Source organism: Taudactylus pleione, unplaced genomic scaffold, assembly GCF_031769625.1.
Source record: "Taudactylus pleione unplaced genomic scaffold, aTauple2 ptg000122l, whole genome shotgun sequence".
NCBI lineage: Eukaryota > Metazoa > Chordata > Amphibia > Anura > Myobatrachidae > Taudactylus > Taudactylus pleione.
Window position 1 is genome coordinate 9,275,581 of NW_028284524.1, and position 24,860 is coordinate 9,300,440.

The 24,860-nt window shown below is 44.9% G+C and overlaps 1 protein-coding gene across 2 annotated transcripts in view; it reads left to right on the forward strand.

Moving 5' to 3' along the window:
* Positions 1–24,860, forward strand: part of ASIC4 (acid sensing ion channel subunit family member 4) — a 505,378-nt gene that overhangs the window by 466,820 nt on the left and 13,698 nt on the right. For both annotated transcript variants that reach the window (XM_088472332.1, XM_088472333.1), the window contains exons 2-7: positions 11,567–11,711; positions 16,805–16,932; positions 17,114–17,273; positions 22,328–22,384; positions 23,308–23,461; positions 23,691–23,782. In XM_088472332.1, the coding sequence (XP_088328458.1) occupies positions 11,567–11,711; positions 16,805–16,932; positions 17,114–17,273; positions 22,328–22,384; positions 23,308–23,461; positions 23,691–23,782 (736 nt within the window). The remainder of the gene's footprint in view (positions 1–11,566; positions 11,712–16,804; positions 16,933–17,113; positions 17,274–22,327; positions 22,385–23,307; positions 23,462–23,690; positions 23,783–24,860) is intronic.

Below are 24,860 nucleotides of genomic sequence, written 5' to 3' on the forward strand. Positions count from 1 at the left end.
AATGTAACAAGTTGGGATTCTAAATCTCTCTGTAAACATAAATATTGTTTCTTTAAACGGGCCCCCTGTTGAATAGCCGAACCCTGCATCACATCTTTTTAATCACACCAGTGGGTAAAAACAGAAGTGTCCTCAGGAGAGTTAGTGTCGGTATATTGAGAAAGGGAGGCTAAAAGCGCCTGGACTACTTCAGGGGACTGAAGGAGGTGATCAGATAACCTCCATTGCCGAATTGGGGAACCAGACGTGGATAGGTTCCATACCCATAATAAAGGGGCATGATCTGACCAAGTAATGGGTAGAATTTTAACAGTGTGAGTAAGCTGGAGGGTCCACCTATCAGCTAGTATAAGGTCTATACGTGAGTATGTATTATGTACATTGGAAAAGAAAGTATAATCTCGGACGTCTGGGTTTTTCGGTCCGCCATACATCATATACAAATTCCGCAAGCAATTATTTAAAGGCCGTTGACAAACCTAGATCCCCAGGGCGTACATCAAATCTAGAAGTACCAGATCTATCAATACGTGGATCAGGGGCAATATTAACATCTCCACATACCATAATGGAACCTTTCTGAACTCTTTGAATCTCAATAAAGACCTCTCGCAAAAAAGAGACCTGCCGGGAATTTGGAGCATATAGGGAAACCAAGGTGACCTGGGTATTGTGAAGAGTTCCCACCAGTATGAGATACCTCCCATTTTTGTCAGCAATGTTGTTATAGAGGGTGAAGGGGGGAGTTCGCGTGAAATAAAATAGCAACTCCATTTCTTTTAAATGGTCCATTGGCTGTGTAGTAAACAGAATATCAGAATCTTTCAACACAGGGGGATTAAGGGCAGAGAAATGTGTTTCTTGTAAAACCATCACATCAGCCTTATGGGCATGAAAAGTACTTAAAGCTAAACGTTATTTACTAGGGGAGTTTAGCCCTTTTACATTAAGTGAAAAAAGATTAACCATAAATAAAACTTATAGGATGAGGCAGGTAATTCACTAGCCAGAACCCACATAAAAAAATTAACTCCAGAAAAAAAAACCATATCGATAAAAGAAGCAAAACAAAACACACACACAAAAAAATCAGAACAACAATAAGGGAGGGGAAGGACACCAGGGGAAGAAAAAAAACCAAACAAGCCCAGTATATCGGGCAGAAGCATTTGCCACAAGGAATTAAATGTGGCAAAACTAAAAACATTGGGGCAGGCCGGAGGCTGGCCAACCCATACGACATTATTGTAAAAAACAATGTAACTCAAAATAAGATACAAGAACCCAATAATAGGAGGACATATACATTGTTTGTGTGACTAACCAATGACTCACAATATAACAAACATCAGAAGCCTTGGAAGACCTCTCTCAGAAACCCTCAGTCCAAAGAGGGGCGGTCCGAGCAAAAAAAGACAAATATCCAGATACTGCACAGTCTTACCCAACCGACGACCACTCAGGGGCAATCGTAGGCTTGGACATGGAGAAGGATGAAGGGGCTGGAATGTTCCATTCCTCTAGTAATTTAAGTCCTGCTTCCAAAGAGGACACCACAACAGTCGAGCCATCCTGTTGTATAAGTAGTTTGAGGAATCCCCAGTGGTATGAAATCTTGTTAGCATGAAGAGTTGAGGTGAGAGGGTGAAAGGTGCGGCACTTGACAATGGTGGTTGCTGAGAAATCAGGGAATAATTGTAGGTTTCCAAGGATTTCAGAGTCCGAGTCAGCCCTAGCTGCTTGGAGGATAGCCTCTTTGACATGATAAAAGTGGATACGCAGAAGAGTATCTCTAGACGCAGAAGGCTGCCTATTTCGGGGTTTGGGAAGACGATGGATCCGATCTATGAGTAGGTCAGACTCAGTCGAAGATGGTAGGAGTTTCCGAAATATAGACAAAGCAAAGTCTTGGAGCTCTGAATTTGACACTGATTCCCCGAATTTTAATACTGTTGCGACAGGATCGATCTTCCAAGTACGCCAACTTGTCCCTCAGTGCAGAAACCTCCGCCACAGTGGAGTCGTGAGCAGTAAGTAGAGTGTTATGAGAAGTCAATAGCTCCTCCATTTTTGTTTCAAGATGATCAGTCCTGTCCCCTAAATCAGTTAACTCCAGCTTGACATCCTGCAATGCAGATTGCATATCAGCCATGAGATCCACCCAGAAGGACTGGAGCATTTGTTGCATCACCCGAGCTGTCAGAGGAGTATCATCATCCCTTGAACTCGGCTGGATATCATGAAGAGGCAAGCCAACTGAAGGTGACGGAGCAAGACATGATTTGTGAAGGTCAGCTGAACCCGTAGGAGAAGATTTGTTAGCAGCAGCAGATACACGAGGCTGAAAGTGAATTGGTTGAGTCAAAGAAGAAAACTTCTGCTGTTTCTTAGGAGCCATGGTCAGCCACAACAACCAGTCTGACATTCAGAGTTCAGTAGGACGAAGGTCAGAAAAGCAGATAGCAGCTAAAGAGGGTTCACAAAAAAAAAAGAAAGTCGCATGGGCAGGCGAAAGGATGTTATTTACATGGAGCACACATATAGCAGTTGACCAGCTTAGCACAATGGAGGGAGCAGCAATCACTGTAACTACAGAGCCAACATCCAGGAGTAGCAATAGGGAGAGAAAACAGGTACAGTTCCCAGAACCTTTATATGGTGAAGGCAGCCCTGAGTATTTCAAGAGCACTCTGGGTCCTTGAGAACAGTGAGCCACAGCACAGCTGCAGCCCTGCTCTCTCCAAGATGGCAACCGCCTGGAGCCCAATACTGCCGGGCATGTAATGGGGACTTCACCTGCCAAGTCCTGGAGAAGGCCACCAGGCCCAGTTTCATGCAGGCAGCAGCGGCAGCCGTGAGCGGAGGCAGGAGAACCGTGACAACAGCGGGTCTAGCCGCTGCAGATCACGTGGCAGGTCACGCGGCAAATTGAGGTCCCGGCTCCAAGTCTTGGAACAGGCCGCAGCGGAGACCAGGTATCCGGAAGGTCGGGGACAGCTGTATATGGTCCCCACGGGCTGCACTGACTTCAGGAGCTGCCCAGGTATGTGAGGAACGAGCTCAGGCACGCCACACACTGGAGGGTAAGTGCGGTAGCAGCAGCTCCCAGAGGACACGCCTGTTCCCGGCAGCGTCCAGGCCACACCCCGTCGTTCTTAATTTTAATCTAGAAAACATGCTTAAGGCATTAGTAACTCAGAGTCTTCGGAGGTATACACAACTGTGCTACACTAATACACTATGTAGACAAAAGTGATTGGACACCCCCGCGCAAGCGAAATATATACCATTGCACACGAGTTCCAAATGGCCACTAATGTGGCGGTTAGACACAGGGAGGCCCATACACTTGCAGTTCTACGGAAACAACAAATGTTTTTATCAGGACGACAATGTCACCTGTCATGTTCCAGGGCGACGCTGTACTGGTATACAAAAAAATTCTGGCCAGCTCAGAGTCCACATCTAAACTCCACTGAGAACCTCTGGTACGAATTGGAATGACATGTGAGTTCTAGGCCAACTCAACCATCTTTAGTGTCACTGTTGGTCACTGTACTTGGTGGAATGGCAAAACATGCTGTTATCCTGGAACTTGTGGACAGTTTGCCAAGAAAGATGTCTGCAGTAATCACTGCACGTGGTGGACCTACAAAGTACTGAAGTCAATAACATCCCTTTGATCTTTTTGCTGTCAGTGTTCAATCACTTTTGGCTATATAGTGTAGAAGTCCCAGGCCCTGATGCTGAGTTGAACTTTTTGCGGAGCGCACCTTCATGTTATCACACTGTGTATGCTCTGACCCAAGCGTACACAAGTATAGGCGACGTCGCACGCATTTCAACTCATTTCTATTGTGACTGAAGGCTGGTCTGAAATGGGGCGTTCTCACATAAGGCGTGCCCATGCCACTGCAGGCTATACATAATTTGACAGAAGCATAAATATGTCTATTTCCAAGCGTTTCCCATGCACCATCTATAGGTTGGTGCTTGTGCTCCCTGATAATATGAAATTAAGCATATGGGTAAGGGGAGGGGGCAGATATGCATACAACTTGCATGTTTCTGCTCGCATATGTACATTTAATGCATAATTCTACATACTATAAAAACGAAAACATCTGCACTTGCGACTAAAGGCGAGTAACAGAGTGGTAGTGAGGCGTTTGCGCGTAGTGGCGGCGTATCCATAGGATTGTAGTGTGCGCCTGTGTAAATGTGCCTATTTCCAGATGGATCTTTTGTTCCTAATGTAGAGCTGTGTAAGTGTGAACTGATAATGATTACTTTTATGAAATTAAGCATATGAATAGGTGTGGTCCAGGTGGAGATACGTGATTGATTTAATTCTGTGCATCCAATGTGGGAGCAAACATGGCCGATTGGTGTTCAGCTCAACATCAGGCCCTCAGTGCTTCATGAGATAAACTATGGTTAGAACATGCTACCACTGGATGATTTACTCAAATGTACCTGTCCTTAGCTCCAGATACTGAGAACCCAATACCATATGGCTACCTAGCTGAGCTCCACAAGTGGATGAGTACCAGTTGGCTGTGATTCAATCCTGAAGGTTCTCATAATAGGACATCACCGTTAAAAGACAAGACTACAGCTTAGCCAACCAACTCGACACTTAGGGGTTCAGAGTTGCAAAACACTGAACACATGCGGAATCTTGGTGTAGTCCTCCTGTCATCATCTGCAATCCTAATGTTGCATCTGAAAATGCAGGTTTGGATCAACATCGCAACCAGCAGGATGGTTAGGTTTAGGCTAGGGGAAGGGGGGTTAGGGTTAGGCATCCCCGGGGGGGAGGTTATGGTTAGGCACCCCCCCGGGGGACTTAGGTTTAGGCTGCAGGGAAAGGGGGGTTAGGTTTAGGCACTTAGAGGGGGGATTAGGGTTAGGTACTTGAGGGGGAGGTTAGGGTTAGGCACCCCTAAGGGAGGGTTAGAATTAGGTTAGCGATACTTACCTTAGGGACGGTCGGGATCTTCACCCTTGTCGGGCTACCGCTGTCGGGATTTGAACCGCTGGCCATGTGGTCGGCGGTAATACCTACTACACCCCAACCATCGGCTTGGGGCACTGCATGCAATCATGCAGGAATCGTTCTGCACATTTGCAGGCACTCCACCGTCAGAGATGTACATAAGCCTTTGGGTTTATGTACATCTCTGAATCAGGCCCACAGTGATTACATGACCTTCTCTGAGTTCTAGTTTCTAATGTGTTGCGTCAGTGTCTACAGAAGCCAATTTAAGTATTCTACAGGCAGAAAGTTGTTATCAGAACTCACTTCTGACCAGGATATAATCTATTGTGAAATGCTATACTGTTCTATTATCGGCCCGATTAGCCAAGAATCAGTCTAGATCCCTTCCATGGACCTGATGTGTGTTCGTGGTAGGGGAACTAGATTTGCAGAATATATTGATATTATATAAATAAATGTTATATTATCAGGTTAAATTTAATGTTAGATCATTTTTGCAAGCTTCCTCTGTGATTATTACAGCACAGCATAAAGTGTTTAGAGCATACACAGTTCCACTCCCTCCTGAGATAGCTGCAGACAGTGAGCTAAGGATGGTCAGAAATCTGGAAAGTGAAACAGGACCAGGAGTGGTGAGGAAAGAGTCCTGCCTGTAATCTCTCTGCCCTATTGTTAGTGCTGCATCACTCATTGTGTTACATCATTTTACCAGAGAACAGAAGGGAAGACAGCTGTGTCTGCTCTTCCTTGGTTGGGTATCTGCAGAAAAGTCCTTGCTTCACTTATGGAGAAACACTCAGACTCTAGAGTGACAGATAAATTTTTGGAAAGCACCAAAATTCATGGACTGAATCACCTGCAGTCTTCATTCTCCACCCTTCATCGTTTATTCTGGACAGCAGCCGTCAGTGCCTCGCTCAGTCTTCTGATCACCTATTCATTGGAACATGTTAACTACCTATTGTCTTATCCAACCACTACTAATTTCAAGATGGTCTTAGTAAGAGAGCTGAAGTTTCCTGCAGTCACGATCTGTAGAGCCTGGCAAAAGAATTGGATGACCCAATACCCCCATGTGCCTTCGACATTTAGAATTCACCCTCAAATCTTACTTAAAGAGCAAGACCTTTCTGTCTTACCCAGTGAAACTGGGGACTACCTTGATGGCATGATGGTCAGATGCAACTTCCGTGGACACAGCTGCTCTAGCCAAGACTTTACCCCCGTGAGTCAGACACAGATAGTCATAGGTGGCTTTCTATCTTTCCTCCACTTACCTATTCAGAAGCTTTCTAGTTTATTTCCAATGCAATCTCATAAATAATGTTAGCAACTATCAGCTTTGATAGCTTCCAAGCACAACAGCTATAGAATATACCTAACTGCTTTGAAATTATGCATCTGAATGTCAAGAATTGTCTTAGAATGGTCATTAACCCCTATTTTGTAGAGATTCCAAACTACCCATGTCTCACCATGCAAAATAGAGCTACATTATATCACTATCATGGGGATAAAAATTACAGTGACACAACAGAATACCTTTTTACCATTTACTGTTTATATTGTATTTTTTTGTGAATTAAATACGCTTGTATATGATAAATCACAGAGGGAATGTTAGCATTTAGGGGATAACAATGGAGAATTTTAAGCAGTAGGGGACTCTCCAGCTGTTGTAGAACTACACATCCAAGGGTGTCTTCACAGGGTATATTGGGATGTGTAGTACCACAACAGCTGGAAAGTTGCATGTTGCCTCCTGCTACCCTAGTGTATTTGTCTCATGATGCTGATCTCTAACTAGCATATATTATACTTGTCGACTGTGGAAAGTTTGGGAGAGGAGGCAAGTGGGTGGGACTGGGGCAAAGCACCGTGAATCACATCATCGCAGTTCCACCACTGTGACATTTTGGAGTTTATTTACTAAGCCTTGGATGGAGATAAAGTGAACGGAGATAAAGCACCAGCCAACCAGCTCCTCTCATTTTTCAAATGCAGCCTGTGACATGGCAGTTAGGAGTGGTTTGGCTAGTACTTTATCTCCATTCACTTTATCTCTATCCAAGGCTTAAATTGACCCCTTTGTCTGTATTCCTGGTTTTGCATGGGTGGGACAGGGATGAAGTAACACACATCATCATGGCCCCGTCTCTAGTGATGCTTTCCCGGGACTATTGCCTTTGCTATGTTTGGGGAGAGGACGTGATTCTTAGTGAATTGCGTCATCAACACCCGCATTCCGCCAACAGCAAGGTTGGCCGGTGGGATGCGCGGGGGATTTGCCCACTTCAATGGGAAACTCTCTCCCCAAATTCTGGAGTCTCCCTGAACTTCCGGGAGAGTAGGCAAGTATGGTATGTATTCCCATAAATCATGCTTTCTTTACACTGTGCTGTGCCTAGTATACTGGCAATGCATTATTATTATCCTTCATATATACAGCGCCATCATATTAAACAGTATTATACATTGAGGGAATCATGATACAAGTAAATAACATGCAATGACCTTAAACAGAAGATAAAGATGACACTACACAAGTGAAGTTACATTCTAAGAGGTGCGGGGAACACAGCAGAAACACCAGGGCTGTAACTACAATTCGCGGCACCCGCTGCAGGCCACGCCCACTCTACATGATGTCATGTGGAGGGGGTGGGGCCACATTCACCGGTAATCACAGCAATGCCCGGCACATCCTCTGGATTAGGGATGGGACATCGAAAGAAAACATTGGAAGTACCAATTTTTTTAACATTGGTTACAAAACATTGTTTAGTCCAAAACATTGGTTCTCTGGAAGCGATGTTAACCGATGTTTCTGGTTTTTTTAGAAAACTCTCTACTTAAACATATAATAGACTAATAAACTTTTAAAATAATTTGTATACTATAATCTATCTACATGGAGGCTCACAGTATAATTTAATATCTTTTGTTGTCCACTCTTCCAGACTTTGCTCTTTCAGCCTGAGCTTCATTTTAATTATTTTTTGCTGTCTCTTTTCCACTCTAAACTTAAGGCTGTGGACCTGATTCACAGCTGGAAGCAATGCAATTATTGCCATTGCGCATGCAGCGATTGCTGTACGATTGCACACGCACAGAGAATCCATTCTCAAAGTGAGTGACAGGTAGCCAGCGTTTGGAGGAGGTTTGCAGGTGTATCTGACCATTTAAATGCCGTTACATATGCGTGCATAAATTAGCCATTGTGATCTCCTATGCAGAATAAGACCTCTCTGCGTGTGAGAAGAGCCGCTGTGTTTGAGACAGGACAGACCTTCCGCAAGGGCTGCATGGATAGTCGATGTCTCTATGCTCAGATAAGATTTGGAACTATTAACATATTTTTGCAGCTGTGGTCCGTGCGAAATTGCAGCTGCGATCGCATTAGCGTCCATCTCTGAATGAGGCCCTGTATCACCACACAAGCGCTCTGTCTCAAGTCCTCCCCCCACTGTCTCTCAGCTCCCCACCAACGATGTCACTCCAGAGACTGACACTCAGGCACCGCTGGGTCTGTCATGCAGTCAGTGCCCAACACTGTCACTCACTACTCAGTTACCAATAGCTGCAGCAGCCAGCCAGCCCAGCAACTCTCTGAAACCAGCACCAATAGCATTGAATCAGGGGTGGGGCTGTCCTATGTGCTGCTGCTAATTGGCTGACCAGAGTGTCTTTCACTCTGTCAGCCACCAGCCCCAGCAGTAGTATGCATGCAAGCAGCAATAGCCCAGTCAGTGTGTTTTGTATCATTCTCTTAAGTTGTGATTGAATGGAAAACAAGGAGAGAGCCAGCTAGTAGCTCAAATCAGTGACAGCACCACACAGTGTCACACAGCAGTGACAGCACCACACAGTGTCACACAGCAGTGACAGCACCACACAGTGTCACACAGCAGTGACAGCACCACGCAGTGTCACACAGCAGTGACAGCACCACGCAGTGTCACACAGCAGTGACAGCACCACGCAGTGTCACACAGCAGTGACAGCAGCACATAGTGTCACACAGCAGTGACAGCAGCACACAGTGTCACACAGCAGTGACAGCAGCACACAGTGTCACACAGCAGTGAAAGCACCACACAGTGTCACACAGCAGTGAAAGCAAGACACAGTGTCACACAGCAGTGAAAGCAAGACACAGGGCCTGATTCAGAGCCGGACGCTATTTGCGCTCGCTCGTTCAGAAAAAGTGGCCGGCTATTTAAATTGAGCGCTCGCTCTTTGCGGTCTGTTGATGCCTCTATGTCTGAGCGAACGAAACATGCGCTCGCTATTTTGTAAAGACGCCCCCTGGCCGCTCGCATCATACGTCATCTCCGCTATTAGATTAAACGAGTACATCGAAAGGCGTCTGAACTGCTCGCAGTGCTTGTGGTTGGATTTTCCTACCGCAATCATGCGAACAGTTCAGGCTAAAAGACAACCAAGTGACGTGGTCGATGACGCTGCTTTGTTAATTATGCACACCCTTAAAACACCCGTTTTGACCGTTTGGCACGCCTGCGTTCGGATCTCCACTCCCCGTTTTCAAGCACCTTGCCCTGTTACCACCCACAAACGCCTCATCCTGTCACTCAAATTAGCAGGCACTCGCAATTTTGCGAGCACACGTTTTCCGACCGCACTGACTGGTTGGCGCATGCGCATTACGACCCATACGCATGCGCAGATGTGCGAACATCGCTCGGAGCGAACGAGCGGCCGCTTACGAGCGGCTCTGAATCAGGCCCACAGCGTCACACAGCAGTGACAGCACCACACAGTGTCACACAGCAGTGACAGCACCACACAGTGTCACACAGCAGTGAAAGTACCACACAGTGTCACACAACAGTGACAGCACCACACAGTGTCACACAGCAGTGACAGCACCACACAGTGTCACACAGCAGTGAAAGCACCACACAGTGTCACACAGCAGTGACAGCACCACACAGTGTCACACAGCAGTGAAAGCACCACACAGTATAAAAAATAAAAATAAAATAAAACATTGGAAAAATTGGGAAAAACATTGGAGTAGAAACCTAACATTGGATCCTCACCATTGCAATGATGATTACTGAGCGCTATGTGTAATGCAATTATTTTTTGTGACACCTGTAAAAATAAAATTGGTTAAAAACAGTATATGTTTATTACTCCTTCTGGAGATTGTGGTGGGTCCCTTTGTGCTTTGACTCTCTGATCCCTGGACTATACCACAACCGCTACCACCGCGGGCGGACACTGAGGATTTCTCCGTAGCGGTCGGAGGAGAAGGAGCGGCTGGTGCAAGGAAAGGGTCAGGTAGGGAGAGAGAGGCAACATTACTTCTTGCGGGTGCAAGTGCCAGTCCAATGCACAAAGGGACCCACCACAATCTCCAGAAGGAGCTATAAACATATACTGTTTTTAACCAATTTTATTTTTACAGGTGTCACAAAAAATAATTGTATTACACATAGCGCTCAGTAATCATCATTACAATTGCTTCACCATTGAATTGAGCTACTTAAAATCATTAGACCGCGGTTATATAAAAAAATTTCCATGGATCCTCACCATTGCAGGGTTAAATATCGAACATTGAAACCATCTGACTGATGGTTCCGATGAAACATTAAATGATTCCTTTTAGCTACTCAGGATGCTCTGGGGGCTGTAAGGGCAGTGGAGAGTGTATGTCTGATGCGTCCTAAGGCGCTCCAGGTGGCACTGCTGCAGAGATTCTGGCTGCAGAGTGCCGTTACAGCAGGCTTGCCTAGCCTCCGCTTTGGCCGGGAGCCTCCCGAATTCGGGTGCTCCTCCCGGGCCCCCAGAAAGACCCCCCGACTACTAATAGAAACCCCCACAGCTGGGGGGGGGTTAATCGCGTCATCATAGCCCTGCCCTCTGCTTCACAATGCCGTTTTTTTCAGCATTGTGAAGAGGGGGAGGGGCCATGATGATGCGATCGCGCGGCCCCGTCTGTACTGCGGCATCATTACCCGGCCACGCCCCCTACTGTGCACAGACATTTAGCTCCCTCTCGGAAGGAGGGAACTGAATGTCGGCAAGTATGTGTTACAGGTACCCTGCTAGCCAGATTCAGGGGCTGTGGGTGAGCGGAGGCGCCTCACCGCTCGCAGACCCCTAGTTATGGCTCTGAGAATAACAAGTGTAGTTGGTGTTGGGGAAAATGCGTGTGAAGCATTACATCAGCCACTAATAATAAAGCCATCATTGGCAATTGGCACTTATGTGCAGTTACCAAATGTGTGGTAGGGAAGAAATGAGGAGAAAACAGAGAAAGGCTGACACATGAAAGATGAGTAGTATCAGTAGTACTATATATAGTAATCTCTGTATTACATGAGCACTGTACCAACCAACTGCACTTTTACACCTACATTCCTGCTTTTGTAAGTTGAGTTTTACTTTCCATTGAATCATGTGACTACAAATTCAGTCTAGTTTCTAACAAATGTTCAGTGTAACTCCATTGAAATATTGGGTGTATGTGTCAATCCAGTACTCTGTGTATACTGGCAGTAGTGTGCTTATTGTGTCCCCTCTACTTCACAGGTATACACAAGGTACGGGAAATGCTACACCTTCAATGCTGACAAGAATAACCCAAAAGTGACCCGGCAGAGTGGCATGGGGAACGGCCTGGAGATCATGCTGGACATTCAGCAGGAGGAATACTTACCCATATGGAGAGAGACCAGTAAGTAACAGTTTACCTGGACCTGACACAATGCTACACAAAGGTCAACTGTAGTACACCCAATGCTATGGAAAGTTCACCTGTAGTATACACAGCACTATACAACATTCACCTGTAGTATACACAACAGCATTATACAATGTTCACCTGTTCTATACACACTATCTAACGTCCACCTGTAGTATACACAACAGCATTATACAATGTTCACCTGTTCTATACACACTATCTAACGTCCACCTGTAGTATACACAACAATATCAAACATCCACATGTAGTACACAAAGCGTTATATAACGTACATCTATAGAATGCATAACACTATACAACTCTTACCTTTAGCATACACACACCTTTAGCATGTTCACATATAATGTAATATGCACAGCACTATAGTACAACATCCCATGCAGTATATACAAAATTATAAAATGTTCACTTGTAGGCTACACAGCACTTTCCAAAATTAATTTGTAATATACACATTATATAACATTCACCTGTAGTATACTGAACGCTATACAGCATTCACATGTATTATAGCCAACACTATACAATGTTCACATATTGTATACACATCACTAAACAATGTTCACATACTGTATAGGGCCTGATTTAGGTTGGATCGAGGCTGCGATTACGCACGCAGTCTGCGATCATATGCTAATCCAATGCGATTGCTATGCCATCGCAGCACTACATAAGGACACCCATCCTTGCCTTACATACATCCGTAATACTTGCGAAAACATCAGTAACATCGAGGTCAGACCTTACTCAGAAATTGCTAACCTTCCGGTACGCAGTGAGTACACAAGCTGCGTATGCCATCGCAGTGGATAATTTATGCACGCCCCTGCAATGGCTTTCAAATTCACTGGCACGCCTGCGTTTCCCCAACCACCTCCCTGTCACCACCCCCAAACAGTACTTCCTGTCAATCACTCTGCTTAGTCACTGCGGTTGCTGTCCCGATCGCTGTGGCTAGTTCGCGCACTGCTATGCATACGCGTGAGCAGAACGCAACAATCGGCCGATTGCGTGCGTAATCGCAGTTGCGATCCAACCTGAATCAGGCCCATAGTGTACACAACACTGTACAACGTATACATGTACTATGTACTATATACTGTACAACATTCATTTGTAGGACACACAATGTTATAGAAAGAATACACAATACTATACAATGTTCACCAAGTTCATATGATAAAAATATATAGTGTTATGGGCAGGCGTTGGTCACTCCATATGATACACATGACTTATGGTGCCATGTCAGCAATTCATTTCACTGTCTCTTCTATGTTATACAAATAGGATTTGTTGGATTTTAAATTTTTTACAGCTTTTTATTTCTGACTAACGGGCCACACAAGGTAACAAGGTAAGCTATGAACCGCAAAATGCAATTAGCTTAATGTAAGTGAGGAAACATCTGGACTAGACTAAGGCGTGGGTTCCATGAGCCACGATATGATAAGCTCTAGTCCTTTGAGGGAAGAGTAATGGTCTCTGGCTGCCCACAAACCAGAAAACGCCACTATAAATGCATCCTAGAATCTCTTCTAAACATCATATCCTGCAAAACTAAAACAATGTTAGCATTTGGAAATGAAATCATTTATTTATTAATGCCCCAGGAGCCTGATACAGAGTTATACGCAATGCCGATGTTTTTGCAAACGGAGCGATCTTTGCCACTGTACAAGTGTCTGAGTCGCATTGTGCATGCATTAAGATACATTACCGTAGTTATCGCTGCAAGTCTTTATTCCCAGCATGATTGACAGGCAGGGAGTATTTGGGTAGGCAACGGGGAGCAGAGCCAGATTTAGACCTCATGGGAACCTAGGCAAGATACTGGTTTGGGGCCCCCATCCCTCAAACAATCCAGTGCATATATTACAGTAGGTGTTGGTGAAGCCAGATACACACATCATATTATATACCAGCATCATATATGTGTATATTGCTCCAGTGACACCGACTGTAATATATGCACAGTTACTACAGTGTTACTCGATCACATATGTATATTTGTATATCATCCTGTAATAAATATATATATGTAGCCAACTGTGTATACACATATATGTATGAAAGGAGTGTGCATGTACTATATGTGTGTATGAACAGAGGTGGACTGGAGGAGAATGGGATAAACAGAGGGAGACGGGAGGAAAGGGGGACAAGTAGAGGTGGACGGGAAGAAGGGGGGGCGAACTTTGGGAGATGGGAGGAAAAGTGGAAGAACATGGTGAGACAGAAGGAAAGGGAGAAGAAAAATAGGTAGTGAACCAGCAAATAAATATACAGTCAGGTGCATAAATATTGGGACATTGACAGAATTTTCATATTTTGGCCTCTATTCACCACCACAATGGCTTTGAAATGAAACAAACAAGATGTGTTTTAACTGCAGACTTTCAGATTTAATTTGAGGGTAATTACATCCAAATCAGGTGAACGGTGTAGGAATTACAACGGTTTCTATATCTGTCTCCCACTTTTTAAGGGGCCAAAAGTAATGGGACTATCAACTCAAAAGCTATTTCATGGACAGGTGTGGGCTATTCCCTTGTTATTTTATTATCAATTAAGCAGGTAAAAGGTCTGGAGTTGATTCTAGGTGTAACATTTGCATTTGGAATCAGTTGCTGTCGACTCTCAATATGAGATCCAAAGAGTTGTCACTATCAGTGAAGCAAGCCATCATTAGGCTGAAAAATCAAAACAAACCCATCAGAGAGAGAGCAAAAACATTAGGTGTGGCCAAATCAACTGTTTGGAACATTCTTAAAAAGAAAGAACACACCGGAGAGCTCAGCAACACCAAAAGACCCGGAAGACCACGGAAAACAACTGTGGTGGATGACAGAAGAATTGTTTCCAATGGACAGATGAGACAAAGATCAACTTGTACCAGAGTGATGGGAAGAGAAGAGTATGGAGAAGGAAAGGAACTGCTCATGATCCAAAACATACCACCTTATCAGTGAAGCATGGTGGTGGTAGTGTCAATGCGTGGGCATGTATGGCTGCCAATGGAACTGGTTCCCTTGTATTTATTGATGATGTGACTGCTGACAAAAGCAGCAGAATGAATTCTGAAGTGTTTCGGGCAATATTATATGCTCATACTCAGTCAAATGCTTCAGAACTCATGGGACGGCACTTCACAGTACAGATGGACAATGACCCAAAGCATACTGCAAAAGCAACCAAAGAGTTTTTTAAGGCTAAAAAGTGGAATGTTATGCAATGGCCAAGTCAATCCCCTGACCTGAATCCGATTGAGCATGCATTTCACTTGATGAAGACAAAACTGAAGGGAAAATGCCCCAAGAACAAGCAGGAACTGAAGACATTTGCAGTAGAGGCCTGGCAGAGCATCACCAGGGATGAAACCCAGCGTCTGGTGATGTCTATGCGTTCCAGACTTCAGGCTGTAATTGCCTGCAAAGGATTTGCAACAAAGTATTAAAAAGTGAAAGTTAGATTTAGGATTGTTTAGTTTGTCCCATTACTTTTGGCCCTTAAAAAGTGGGAGGCACATATAGAAACCGTTGTAATTCCTACACCGTTCACCTGATTTGGATGTAATTACCCTCAAATTAAATCTGGAAGTCTGCAGTTAAAGCACATGTTTCATTTCAAAACCATTGTGGTAGTGAATAGAGGCCAAAATATGAAAATTATGTCAATGTCCCAATATTTATGCACCTGACTGTATATATATATATATATATATATATATATTTACACATATGTATATATACATATATATACATATATATACAGTTATACACAGGTAGAGAAAGTAGTGTTATTTAACAGTATAAGAATATTTTTATGGTAAACTTACCCAGGCTGGGGAGGTGGTCGTCGGAGACTGGCCACGCTGCAGAGGGGGAGGGGAGGCTGGCTACACCGTGGTGGGGAGGGGGGGCTGGCAGCACTCACACTGAGTGCGGAGCAGGGGCTGGCTACAGCAGCGCAGGCTGCAGGGAGGGGGGTTGGTTGGAATAGGCTGCCGCTGACTAGATCAGCGCGTGCTGCTGGGGAGGCTGGCTACAATGGGGGAGCGGCTACAATGGAGAAGGCAGGCAGCACTTACTGTGAGTGCAGGGGCTGGCTACGGCAGCGCAGGCTGTGAGGGGGAAGGGGGTTTGGAGTGGGCGATCAAGATCATCAGAGCATGCTGCGGAGAGGGGCTGGCTACAATGCGGGGGAGGGGGAAGCTGAGGAGACTGGCTGAACTCACTGTGCCTGCTCACACTGCACATCACAGTGGTGGTATTGATTTGAGATGCCGCGCTGCAGTGGTGAGTGACACATAGCAGCACAGGGGGAGAGGGAGCGGCCACGGGCCCCTTAGGACCCAACAGGCACTAGGCGGGTGCCTAGGATACATTATGGTAAATCCGGCCCTGACAGGGAGTGTCAGCTAAAACGCAGGCGTGTCTCAACCTATTTGGGGACATGTCACATCCTGCGTCTGCGATCCCATACGCAGGAAACACGGCTCTGGCAGGTCAGTTACAGAGGCCATTCTGAGTGATCATAGCCTCAAACAGGGAGAGGATATTTGCCTGTTCTGCATCCAATGCTGCGTATGTGTATATTTGGGCGTCTCAGTACAAGTTCCAGTCGCTGTTGCATTAGCATTTTTTCACATATTCTCAGCTGCGAAGCATTGGCGTACAACTGAATCAGGCCCCAGGTCCGCACAGCTTCTATATACAGGAGCTTCTAAAAAGTCCACATCCCAGACACTGCCATCTGAACATGTAGGTGCCGTGCGCCTCTCGCATTTCTGCACCGTAATGTGCGCCAAAGAACTGAATGTGAATTGTTTTTAAAAACCGCGACCTTTGCCTCGTACACTGTGAGATATTTTCACGCCCGAAGGGGTTAAAACTTGGTTCACCGTGATTAATAATTTATTAGTGTACAAGTACATCCAGTAATTACAATAGCACAAATTGTCCAGAAGTGTCCAATAAACATTAGAGTCCTAAATGCAACCACAAGACAGATATAATTAGTGCTGTAACCAGAATAGCTGTTGTCTCTTTTTTTTACTTTAGATGAAACCTCATTCGAAGCTGGAATTAGAGTTCAGATCCACAGCCAAGACGAACCCCCATATATCCACCAGCTGGGGTTTGGAGTGTCCCCTGGATTCCAGACCTTTGTATCGTGCCAGGAGCAGAGGGTTTGTACTATTACTGTATGCTTTATTCTATATAGACAGGAAATGTATAACAGGTAGATAATGGACACATTTAGAGATAAATTATTCAAAGCCAAATTATAAAGATGTTACATATTCTCTTTGAATCCAATCCCCAGTTACAATATATTATCAATGTTTTCTTGCCTCCTTTGTCCCACAGCTGACATATTTGCCCCAGCCCTGGGGCACCTGCAGAGCTAGTATGCCGGGAGAAGAGTTCCTGCCAGGTTACAGCAAATACAGCATCTCCGCCTGCCGGCTGCAGTGTGAGAAACAGGCGGTGGTGAGGAGCTGCGCTTGTCGCATGGTCCATATGCCAGGTATTGCCAACTTCCACCAGCTACGTTATTTCCACGGTGTCTTACAGGCTACTTCTCCGTAATGCCATAACGCAAAAGTGTCTTTATTGCCAAAAAATCATTTATTACAAATGTAAAACAGCCCTGTCCAAAATGTGGTGTGTAGTGGAGCGCTGTGATTCCATTTTGGACGCAAGGAAAGTATCGGGCTTACGTGTTCAATGTTTTTCCTTTGCGCATGGTTACCGCCGGTGGACGCAGATCGAAATTGTATGGATCTCATGGGATGTAATTGGGTGGTAACGGGGGGTGGCTAACCAGTGAGGCGTGTCGGTGTTGGCGGCTACGTCTAAAGTCGCAGCTCCACTGACTCCGGCAGCCATGATCCCTCGGACATTCTGTGCCTGGCATATGCAGGTGCAATATCAGATGGTGAGACCATTGGTCCGCCGATGGTGCGTCTTTGTTCGCACATTAGCGGATTTGTGTAGCTGCCAAATGGTGTCTCAATAGGACGCTCATCGGCCACGACAATAACAAAGACACAGTGTCGCAGCCACTACTGCAACTGCGTCCACCTCTGAATCACCGCCCGAGTATAATAGATAACATGTATATAATCGTACACTGTAAAAGTATGTGGTTCAAAAGACACAAGTAAAAAACGACAATCCAACATATCACGCAAAGTACAAATCCCTGATTCCATATATATTGTTTGACAAAATTAAATGGCCAACAACACTTTGTAAGGATCAGTCTCTGATAATCAGCTAAAAATAAATCCAAAATATATGTATGGTCTACCTGTAGTGTTATATATATAGGATCTCCTTCAATATAAATGAGAAATCACATTATTAAGGCTGAATCTCCATAAATTCAATTGAGCTAATCTGTCTGTATTAATTGGCCTTTAAAGTCTCTTATAGATTTCCTTTGACTTAATGCTTTGCTAACACACATACATTGTGGGTGTGTGATCATGCAGGGCTCAGGTTCCACTAAATGTTCTCCATAATTTGCACAAGTATAAACAATATGAGAAAGCAGCTTAAAGATAATAATCTCACCCATCACCACACAATATATTGCTAATGTGATCGGGTGTGACCCATCCATGGCTTACCTGTAGCTAGGAAAGCTCCATAGGCAGAACACCTTCTGGACAGCCAGCGGTCACTCCCAGCTTGGAAACACTCAGCAGCAGGCTAACTGCTCCTGGTCTCAAGGAGAACCTGCGCCGGTTGTCCGCTGACGTTTCCAGCTGTTAAGTGGCCTCTTTATTCACACCCACTGCTATAGTTACCGAGAACTGTAGATTTGTTTTTGTTATTTAATGATATAGAAATTGTTATATATTAATTTCTGCACTTAGACTAGCGCTTCACTACAGAAAAGTCAACTCCTGTTTTTATGGAGACCCAGCCCTGTCCCGTATTTGAAGCAGCTGCCTAAGTGCCTGATTCTGAGATTTACACTAATGCAACCAGAACTGAAATCTTTTACCGATCACAGTTGCTAAAATATGCTAATGCTTTCCAAAGCTTAGACGAGCATAGGGACTCCCACTGCTGCCCTTTCATATCCGTCCAACAACGTACGATGGCGCAAACATTGACGCAGGTCCGGCATCCACACAGCTTATAAGTCAAGTCTGACCAGCCTCAAACACTGCATCTCTCCTGACACACAGAGAGCTCTCATGCTGCAAGGAGATCGCAATGACTACTGCATGCACACACATGAAACACAGTTTAAACAGTCCCCAACACGCCTGCGTTTGCCTAGTCGCCCCTCCATTACCTCCCCCAAACACTGACTATCTGTCACTCACTTTGCAAGTTAGTCCTCTGTGCGAGCGTAATCGCAATACAATCACTGCACATGCATAGTGCGGCATTCACCCATGTGCAATGCAGTGGCGTATCTATAATGGGTGCAGTGTGTGCGGGGCACCGCACACCCTGCACCCATATTAATTTAACCACACCTGTCCGTGGTCCCACGTCAGGTGTCAGCGCTGCTCAGAACACCGGAAAATGTCAGCCGCGGCCATTTTTCCGGTGTTTTGCGCATGCGCAGTAGACTCTGGGGACACTCTAGTGCCCAGAGTTTACTGCGCATACACAGAACACCGGAAAATGCGCTCGCTATTTTGTAAAGACGCCCCTTTGCCATTCGCATCATACGTCATCTCCGGTATTTATTTGATTAATCAGGTACATCGAAAGGCATCTGAACTGCTCACAGTGCTTGTGGTAGCTTTTTCCTACCGCTATCACTGCGAGCAGTTCAGGCTAAAAGACAACCAAGTGACGCGGTCGATGACGCTCCTTTACTAATTATGCACTCCCATTAAACGCCCCTTTGACCGTTAGGCACACCTGCGTTCGGATCTTCACCACCCCGTTTTCAAGCACCTTCCCCTGTTACCACCCGCAAACGGTACATTCTGTCAATCAAATTAGCAGCCCCTTGCTGTTTTGCGAGCGCACAATTTCCGACCGCAATGACTGTTTTGCGCATGCACATTACGACCCATATGCATGCGCAGTTGTGCGAACATCTCTCAGAGCGAACGAGCGTCCGCTTACGAGCGGCTCTGAATCAGGCCCACTGTGCTGAACCCCTTGGACACCCCCCCAATGACCAATTAGACAATTGGAAGTTTCTAATTAGCTTATTTAGTCCAATAATTACGTCATTTTTGAGGTAAAAAAAAAATATCCTCAAATTACCCCAAAATCAACTTTTTCGTTAGTTTAGGCACCCCAAAGTTTATTAGAATAATTTTTTAGTTGAAAAATAATTGCTTTATTATTTTTTCCCCATTTTTCAAAGTGCCCTCAAAGTACCCCAAAATCACCCGTTTTCCAACTTTTTTTTGCATTTTTCATTTAATTTGTTTGATATTAATAGAAAAAAGTTTGTTTTTTATAATTTTCTTGCATTTAAAAAAAAAAAGCACAAATCAGCCATTTGACACTATTTAAAAACCTACAGTAACTTCCTAATAGCCACAAATAGCTGTCTATACGGTCCTGCTAACAAAATTATCCATTTTGGGGGTTCCAGGATGGTCTCCCCACATTTTCATGCATTTCTCGCAAATCTCATTTGGCAGTCAATTCGCACCCCTCCGCTGCGAGTAGTGCGAATAGGCATTTTAAATTGGATTGGAGTATTCTCGGGAGCGCGCTTTGTAGCGATGTGTGCGAGTTTAAAGAAACAAACTCACTACTTGCAATTCGCACCTAATTGAATCGACCCCATAGTGTACATCAATATAAAACATTGCAATGATATAAACCACATTGGCAGTGCTGATAGATCTCTGTAAAGAAATTAGATAATGTGATAGGTATTCATATCTTACTGTAGCTGAAGTAGATCACAAATTTGAAGGCCAGTCACCCAGGGGCAGCTTCATTAACCTGGTCTGTTTTATAAATTCTTCAGACCCCAGTAATATTGTTGGAGATTTCCTTTACAATTACTGATCTACCTACCTATCCTTATATAGCTACCTACATATTGGTCCATGTGTCCAGCTGGTTCTAACAGTTCCCACACAGGAGAAGATCTTACTGACCATCATTTAGATCAGTGGTTCTCAACTTCACCCCTCACATTCTCCCAACAGACCATGTTTTGAGGATCTCTGTATGTGGAAGCAGGTGGGATGATTAGAGGAGCATGCTTAATCTCAGTGGCGTAACTAGGGTATTTCGAGCCCAGGGCAAAATGAAAAATGGAGCCCCCCTATGTGCATGCACCAAAACATGGGCGTGGTCACATGCCACAAGTTGCGTGGTCACTGAAAAATGGGACGTGTCAATGTGATAAAAAACACACCCCTTTCTCATAACTCTGGGAACATTCCTTTCCATTACATATGCACCTTAATGCTCCAAGTAGTAGTGCCCCTTATGAAATGTCCCCAGTAGCAGTCCCCCATGTAGTAGTGCCCTTTATACAGTGCCCCAAATAGTGCATCCTTATACTGTGCCCCCGGCCAGTAGTGGTCACCCCTATGCAGTGCCCCTTATACAGTGCCCCCAGCCAGTAGTGGTACCCCCTATGCAGGGCCCCTTATACAGTGCTCCTGGCTAGTCGTGGTCCCCCCTATGCAATGCCCCTGGCCAATAGTGGTCCCCTCTATGCAGTGCCCCATATACAGTGCCACCGGCCAGTAGTTATCCTCCTTATACAGTGCCCCCAGCCAGTAGTGGTCCCCCCATGCAGTGCCCCGGCCAGTAGTGGTCCTCCCTATGTAGTGACAGACAAACACAGACAGAAAACAGTGACACTGACTTACCTGAATTCCCGCTCCTGTCGCCTCCGGCTGCTGCTGTCTGCTCCTCCGTCCTCCTGCTCGGTACTATGGGAGAGACGTCATGACGTCTCTCCCATCACCCACTGCAGAAGGCAGAGCTCATGAGTGAGCTCCAGCCCGGCTCTGGCAGTGGGCCCAGCAGCCAATGAGAGTTTGTCTGACTCTCATTGGCTGCTGAAACACACACATCACCTCCGGCGGCGATGTGTGTGTAACTGTGTAGTGTGGACTGCCCTCACTGCGGTCTGCACTACACTGAGTGACTGTGGCTGGCCTGCACCATGGCTGGCAGCGCCCCCCCCCCATGCCGCCTGTCCCACTGCGCCAAGGGCACGAGCCCCGGCAGCCCTGCCCTAGTTATGCCACTGCTTAATCTCCAAAGGCTCATGCGCCAACATTCCTTCCTGCTTACACGTTTAGAAGAAGCCCTCTCTTTAAATGATCCTATCCCTTTTCTGATGAAGCTCTGCGCTTCTGCCAATACCACCATCCTGATTAGCAAACTCTTGTGTGTTGGTGTGAACTGAAAATAAAGGAGCCCAGTGCCACCAATGAGGGTTTTGCACTCCACCGTAGTGAGTTTTCACTTATTACATGAGGTCCAATGTATCCTTGAACACAATAAAATATAGTAATGTTTCACATATTAAGGAGGTATTAATTCTATGAAGAAATACCTATGTGTGTAACGTTTTCATGCATCATTAATATTCTGCAATTTGAATTTCTTTTCTAGGAAATGAAACCATCTGCTCCCCTAATCTGTACATCGACTGTGCTGACACCACATTAGGTATGACATTCCTTGTTTTCCTGTCTCAGGGCCTGTTTCACTAGTGCACTGCTTAATCAGCGGATGCACAGGACCCTTTCAGCGCATGTACAGAACTGGTCCTGCAAAATCGCAAACAGGCCCCCGTATGTCTCTGCCTGATTGACAGGCAGAGGCGTTTGCAGTCGGTGCCGGGATGGAGAAGGCCTGCGTTCCCGGAAAGGAGACGCGTCCTCCCCGTTTTCCGGCAGTGTCAAGGCCAGGATCTGCATCCACGGATGCCAGGACCCGGCCAGGTTGTGGTAAGCTTCAGCTACCGCAGCCTGACCAAAGGGGCAACAATCACGACCGATGGTCGCAATGGTGATCCCAGACTGTGACCTCGGTTGCAGCGCTGGGATCGCAGATGAAGCAAGGAGGTGTCAGACACCTCCTGCTGCATTGGCATTTTTGCTGGACGGAATTGCAAAGCCACTTGTGTCCCAGGAATCTGCTTCTGTATCTCTACAAGTTCTGACTTCTATTTTACAACACCCTTTAGTAATTTGCCACTTATTAAAAAAAAACATCAGCAATACATCCCTTTATTTTAAATGGGAATTATTACTTCTCCCAAAGTTCCCATGTACTGTACGCTAGGTACCTCGGCCATGACAAATGATCTTCGTGTTGTATTTCAACTTTATGAGAGGTTTTAGAGATCTCAGCTTGCATTTCCGCTTATTTTTCTAACCATTTTCTTATTTATTTTGTGGAATTAATTTTAAATATAATTTTGAATATAAAAATCATGTTATGGTAAATACAGTTAATTAGCCATAAACTTGCAAATATTCTTAGTGTTATTAACAGACCCAATAGTACACCTACAGTTCTACCTACAGTCTACCTCCATGTCTTGTATTCCCTCCCATCTACTGAATGGTCCCTTTTTCCCTTTGCAGACTCCCTAGTAGAAGAAACCACTGACAGGTGCTCTTGCCCTACACCCTGTAACATGACTCGCTATGGCAAAGAGATCTCCATGGTCCGGATTCCCAACAAAGGATCCGCTCGCTATCTGGCTAAAAAGTACAAGAAGAATGAGACATACATTAAGTGAGTGAGGCAATGCAGCACTACTGGGCAAAAGTCATAAAGCAGATGTTAAAATGCTGATTATATAACATTAACACTTGCTGGAATTCCTGTTTGAATCCCTCTATCAACATAAGCGGAGTATGTCATATAAATAAACAAATGTAAAAATCAACCTAATAAAAAACAGCAACAACACATCCAGGAGAAAAACACACTAAGGACTTTTTATTCTGCTTTCACCCTGCAGAGACAACTTCTTGGTCCTAGATATTTTCTTTGAAGCTCTGAACTATGGAACAGTAGAACAGAAGAAAGCATATGACCTGGCCAGCTTGTTGGGTGAGTGGTGTACGTTCCCCCCCTCCCCCCATGGATAATAAATAGGCAGCTGTCAGTATACGTTAGCGCAGTTAAAGTGCTGGGGATAGGCCTCACAGGACAGTGGCCTTTTAGAGCAGCTATCCCACAACTGGAGCAATGCTTAATTGCTCAAGTGCTTTAGTATCCACTGCCACAACTAGTGGCAAGTTGTATATAGGCTTCTAAGGAACAGTCATGTCCAATGAAATCTTACATTGCTAGTATTGCCCATACTCCCCTCATATAATGTGACTTTGGCTGGTTTACTCGACCCCCCCCCTGAGCAACCATTGTGTGGGGTAGAAGTTAATACCACCCCAATGAAAGGAACAATATTGTTGGCTTGGATTTTATTGGGTGTGGTTGTAAATAGATTAAAATGAAGATTCCCATTGCCATAGTCTCATTATGCATCTGGATGTTCCACCAACTGCCCAAATTACTAGATCAGTACAGGACATCTGTTAACCCTACTGTGATGCAATAGTTATTAATTTGCACCTGCCACTATACATGATCATTTTCTTAATAGTTTATCAATATGTACTTAAATCTCATCTTGGTCTTTCTTCCAGAAAGACATTTTATATCGGCTATCTGTTATTTACACTTCAAACTGTGCTCATCTAAATCCATAGATGAGCCAGAATCAGTAGAATGCTATTATAACTAATGATGGCTCAAGTCGCCAAGGGTCATTACCAGGTCACCAAGGGTCATTACCAAGTTGCCATGGGTCGTTACCAGGTCGCCAACGGTCATTACCAAAATTACAAAAATGCGGAAGTGCTAAGCTTTTTGGATTCTGAAATGCACATATACATTGTCTAGCACATACCTAGATCTAGGACCACATTTTACTTTGACATGGAGTCTGGCTGGAAATGTACGTGGTGAAAGACTAAAGGCAGTAAAAATATAATTTCAAAGTCCACTCTACAGTAGTACCACTTTAGGACCCACCCCATAAACATTAACTTTTATTTTCTAAATTCTGCTTGTTCCAATCGCATATATGTCTTAATAAGTCATGAGCTTGATTACATAGAATTTTAAG